This window comes from Chanos chanos, chromosome 15 (assembly GCF_902362185.1).
Source record: "Chanos chanos chromosome 15, fChaCha1.1, whole genome shotgun sequence".
In the NCBI taxonomy this organism is placed as follows: Eukaryota; Metazoa; Chordata; class Actinopteri; order Gonorynchiformes; family Chanidae; genus Chanos; species Chanos chanos.
This window is the reverse complement of record NC_044509.1, coordinates 17,418,721-17,423,720: the sequence shown is the minus strand read 5'-3', so window position 1 is coordinate 17,423,720 and position 5,000 is coordinate 17,418,721. Positions and strand designations below refer to the sequence as shown.

Below are 5,000 nucleotides of genomic sequence, written 5' to 3'. Positions count from 1 at the left end.
TTTTTATGTAGATATAGACACTCATTGGCTGTGTTGTGTTTTTTATGTAGATATAGACACTCATTCTCCATGTTGTGTTTTTTATGTAGATATAGACATTCATTGGCCGTGTTGGGTTTTTTATGTAGATATAGACACTCATTCTCCATGTTGTGTTTTTTATGTAGATATAGACACTCATTCTCCATGTTGTGTTTTTTATATGTAGATATAGACATTCATTGGCCGTGTTGTGTTTTTTATGTAGATATAGACACTCATTCTCCATGTTGTGTTTTTTATGTAGATATAGACACTCATTGGCCGTGTTGGGTTTTTTATGTAGATATAGACACTCATTCTCCATGTTGTGTTTTTTATATAGATATAGACACTCATTCTCCATGTTGTGTTTTTTATGTAGATATAGACACTCATTCTCCATGTTGTGTTTTTTATATGTAGATATAGACATTCATTGGCCGTGTTGTGTTTTTTATGTAGATATAGACACTCATTCTCCATGTTGTGTTTTTTATATAGATATAGACATTCATTGGCCGTGTTGTGTTTTTTATGTAGATATAAACACTCATTGGCCGTGTTGTGTTTTTTATATAGATACAGACACTCATTGGCCGTGTTGTGTTTTTTATGTAGATATAGACACTCATTGGCCGTGTTGTGTTTTTTATGTAGATACAGACACTCATTGGCCGTGTTGTGTTTTTTTATGTAGATATAGACACTCATTGGCCGTGTTGTGTTTTTTATGTAGATATAGACACTCATTGGCCGTGTTGTGTTTTTTATGTAGATATAGACACTCATTGGCTGTGTTGTGTTTTTTATGTAGATATAGACACTCATTGGCCGTGTTGTGTTTTTTTATGTAGACATAGACACTCATTGGCTGTGTTGTGTTTTTTTATGTAGATATAGACATTCATTGGCCGTGTTGGGTTTTTTATATAGATATAGACACTCATTGGCCGTGTTGGGTTTTTTATGTAGATATAGACACTCAGTGGGTGCGTTGTGATGAGGGATTGAGAGCTGATCTTTTCCATGCTGACAGTTTAATGCTCCTGTGAAAAGAGCAGGTTTGATTGATTATCACTGGTTGAGGATTAACAGCCTAGTCCCAGCGCTAATGTCCAGGGAGATTTAATTATCCTTCAGCGTCTCTGTGTAAACTGCTGTACGTGAATGTTTAATGATATTGGACATCCATACCATCGATTTCCATGACAACGGGATATTGCACATGAATGATTTATGCATGTGAGCAGCTTGTTAAATCGGCCAAGGTGTCCTCTGGATCTCAGGAGCTTTTTTCCCCACAGGGAATCTATACACAGAAAGGGTTTGACCCTCAGAGAGTCAAAGAGGAGGTGGTGGACTTCGCTCGATTCAAGTGGCCTTTGCTTTTCTCACGATTTTATGAAGCCTTTAAGTTCTCAGGTATGTCCACTCTTTCTCTCTGTGTTTTAACTCTGTGTGGGAGAAATACACAGTCACCGCATGAATGGTGTGTCTGAAATATGTGAGGAAACAAATCAAGTGTCCCAAACAGTGAGTAATTAAATAACATTTGTGACAAACAGGGCCAAGTCTGCCAAAGAACGATGTCATCGTTGCTGTGAACTGGACAGGTGTTTACTTTGTGGATGAGCAGGAGCAGGTTCTTCTAGAACTTTCCTTTCCAGAGATTACTGCAGTGTCCAGCAGCAGGTCTGATACCCACTTGACCACACTGACTGACTGCACTACCAACTGACTGACTGTATGACCGACTGACTGACTGCACGACCGACTGACTGACTGTATGACCGACTGACTGACTGTATGACCGACTGACTGACTGCACTACCGACCGACTGACTGTATGACCGACTGACTGACTGCATGACTGACTGACTGACTGTATGACCGACTGACTGACTGCACTACCGACCGACTGACTGTATGACCGACTGACTGACTGCACTTCCGACTGACTGACTGTATGACCGACTGACTGACTGACTGTGTTAATGACTGTATTATTGCCTGTATTATTGCCTGTATTACTGACTGACTCACACATGCACAGACAATACAATCTTACTATCTGTAAGGATTCAAACACAGCCTACAACACGGAATCATAAAACATAATGCTTTTTGTTTGTTCTTCTCCTTTCTGCCCAATCACAGAGGGGGTAAACTCCAGGGCCAGAGCTTCACCTTGGCCACCATTAAAGGAGACGAGTACACCTTCACCTCCAACAACGCCGAGGACATCCGTGACCTTGTCGTTACCTTCCTGGACGGCCTTAGGAAGAGGTCAAAGTTTGTGGTGGCCCTAGAGGACAGTCATAGTCCTGGTTAGTAGCGAGGTCATTGAATCCGTCTTAAATTCAGAGAACTATCTGTGTCTCTCAGAGTGCTGATGACACAGGCTATGCTAAGGACATGGACTCAAACAACATACCAAAGGACATGTGTTAATGTTCTGTTTGTTTCTCTAGCTGGTGAGGATGCGACCTTCCTCAGGTTTTCTAAAGGAGACCTAATCCTACTGGATGAACACAATGGAGAGCAAGTCCTGAACTCAGGCTGGGCCCAGGGTGTTAACGACAGGACCAAACAGAAAGGCAGCTTTCCAGCAAACAGTGTCTATGTTCTACCCACCATCACTCGCCCGCAGTACGACATCGTGGTCAGTGTGCTCTGTCTTCAGGACCTCTTATTACTCCCTCTGTTCAGTCAGACATCCAGCCTCCTTCACTCAAGGCTGTGTGATTTATATCCTTTCACCCACACACCTAGACTCCACCAAGTAGATTAAAATGCCCCCCCCCCCTCTCTCTCTCTCTTTCCCCCTCTCTCTCTCACTCTCTTGCAGGCTTTGGTTTCTGTGACCACCGGCCAGCGGAGGGAATCCCTGAACCTGTCCCATATGATTTTGACGGACAGCGTGGAGAGAGTGAAGCCATACACCCTGGAGGATTTCTCCTATGATTATTTCAGGTGCTTCCTCCTCCACCTTTTCCTCTTCTACTGCTGATCATGAACGTCCTCTGATGACAGCAATCCTGGCGTTCCGTAGTCGTTTTGATTTACACAGTCACTGACATGGTAGCAGTCTATTTCCCCATCCTCTCTCTCCATACATGCCACCTGAAACTCAAACTCAACCTCAAAACTCTAAACTCAGCTGAAACTCAAAGTCCCTTTCTGTCTTTTCGCTCCCACTCCTCAGAACTCCTTCCAAGAGTACTCTGAGTCGGGTCATGATCTCCAAAGCCAGGGGGAAGGAGAGGCTGTGGTCCTGCTCCAGGGAGCCTCTCAAGCAGCCCCTGCTGAAGAAGCTCCAGGCTAACGAGGAGCTATCTCAGGACGCCTGCCTCGCGTTCACAGATATCCTTTTAAAAAAAAACTCACGGCCCACAAGCTCTGTGTTAATACAGATTCTATCCATGCCCGTGATCTTTGCTTGGTTACACTCTGAAGGTCTTAAGCTCCCTGCTCTTCACTGGATTATGTAAGACATCCTGGTTTGGTTTTGTCCTTAATGTCTTCTCTGCACCTATCCTGAAATACATGGGTGACTACCCGTCCAAGAGGACGCGCTCGGTCAATGAGCTAACAGACCAGATATTTGAGGGTGCTCTGAGGGTGGAGCTGCTGAAGGATGAGATTTTCTGTCAGATCATTAAGCAGCTCACATACAACCATGTCAAGTAAGTGTCTCAGAAAGAGCGAGAGAGAGAGCGAGAGAGAGAGAGAGAGAGAGAGCGAGAGAGCAAGAGAGAGAGAGAGAGAGAGAGAGAGAGAGAGAGAGAAAGAGAGAGAGAGAGCGAGAGAGAGAGAGAGAGAGAGCGAGAGAGAGAGATAGAGAGAGAGAGAGAGAGAGAGAGAGAGAAAGAGAGAGAGAGAGCAAGAGAGAGATAGAGAGAGAGAGAAGTGTGTAATGGGAGAGAAACAGCTGTCCTCCTTGACCTCTGCTGACCAGTGAATAGAAAACTACAACAGTGTGGTGAAAGCACATTTAAACCCTGTAACATGCATGTGACTGTCCTAACCCAGACAATGACCTTTATATGTTCTAATATTTAAACATTTTATCAGATATGTGATCTGCATTGTGGGAATTCCCAGGCCACTGGCTGGTGTTGGGGAAAGTTAGGACACTCTGTCTGACTTTGGGTGAATGTTGTCTCTGTGTTTGAGTGGTTCTGATTGGACTGTGTTGTAGCCAGTGAATGTTGTCTCTGTGTTTGTGTGGTTCTGACTGGACTATGCTGTTGTCAGTGAATGTTTTCTCTGTGTTTGTGTGGTTCTGACTGGACTGTGCTGTTGTCAGTGAATGTTTTCTCTGTGTTTGTGTGGTTCTGACTGGACTGTGCTGTTGTCAGTGAATGTTTTCTCTGTGTTTGTGTGGTTCTGATTGGACTGTGCTGTTGTCAGTGAATGATTTCTCTGTGTTTTTGTGGTTCTGATTGGGCCGTGCTGATGTCAGTGAATGTTGTCTCTGTGTTTGTGTGATTCTGATTGGACTGTGTTGTTGTCAGGTATAGTGAGGAAAAGGGCTGGGAACTCCTTTGGCTTTGCACTGGTCTCTTCCCTCCCAGTAACGTCCTCCTGCCACACGTCCAGAAGTTCCTGCAGTCCAAAAAACACCATCCCCTGGCCCCAGACTGCATGCAGAGACTACAGAAAGCCTTAAGGTAGTCCAGCCCCCGCTAACACACAGGCTAACGGACAGCCTAACACACACTAATACACAGGCTAACACACAGGCTAGCACACAAAACGTAGGCTGACACAAGGTATAACACACAGGCTAACACAAGGTATAATACATAGGCTAACACAAGGTATAACACACAGGCTAATGCAAGGTAGAACACACAGGCTAACACAAGGCGTAACACACAGGATAACACAAGGCGTAACACACAGGATAACACAAGGTATAACACACAGGCTAACACAAGGTAGAACACACAGGCTAATGCAAGGTAGAACACACA

The 5,000-nt window shown here is 44.2% G+C and overlaps 1 protein-coding gene across 1 annotated transcript in view; it reads left to right on the top strand.

The window, feature by feature from the left end:
- Window positions 1-5,000, top strand: part of LOC115828370 (unconventional myosin-VIIa-like) — a 38,096-nt gene that overhangs the window by 24,460 nt on the left and 8,636 nt on the right. The window contains exons 31-38 of the mRNA XM_030792327.1: window positions 1,326-1,443; window positions 1,587-1,713; window positions 2,179-2,348; window positions 2,493-2,683; window positions 2,870-2,994; window positions 3,227-3,384; window positions 3,554-3,707; window positions 4,539-4,694. Of these exons, the coding sequence (XP_030648187.1) occupies window positions 1,326-1,443; window positions 1,587-1,713; window positions 2,179-2,348; window positions 2,493-2,683; window positions 2,870-2,994; window positions 3,227-3,384; window positions 3,554-3,707; window positions 4,539-4,694 (1,199 nt within the window). The remainder of the gene's footprint in view (window positions 1-1,325; window positions 1,444-1,586; window positions 1,714-2,178; window positions 2,349-2,492; window positions 2,684-2,869; window positions 2,995-3,226; window positions 3,385-3,553; window positions 3,708-4,538; window positions 4,695-5,000) is intronic.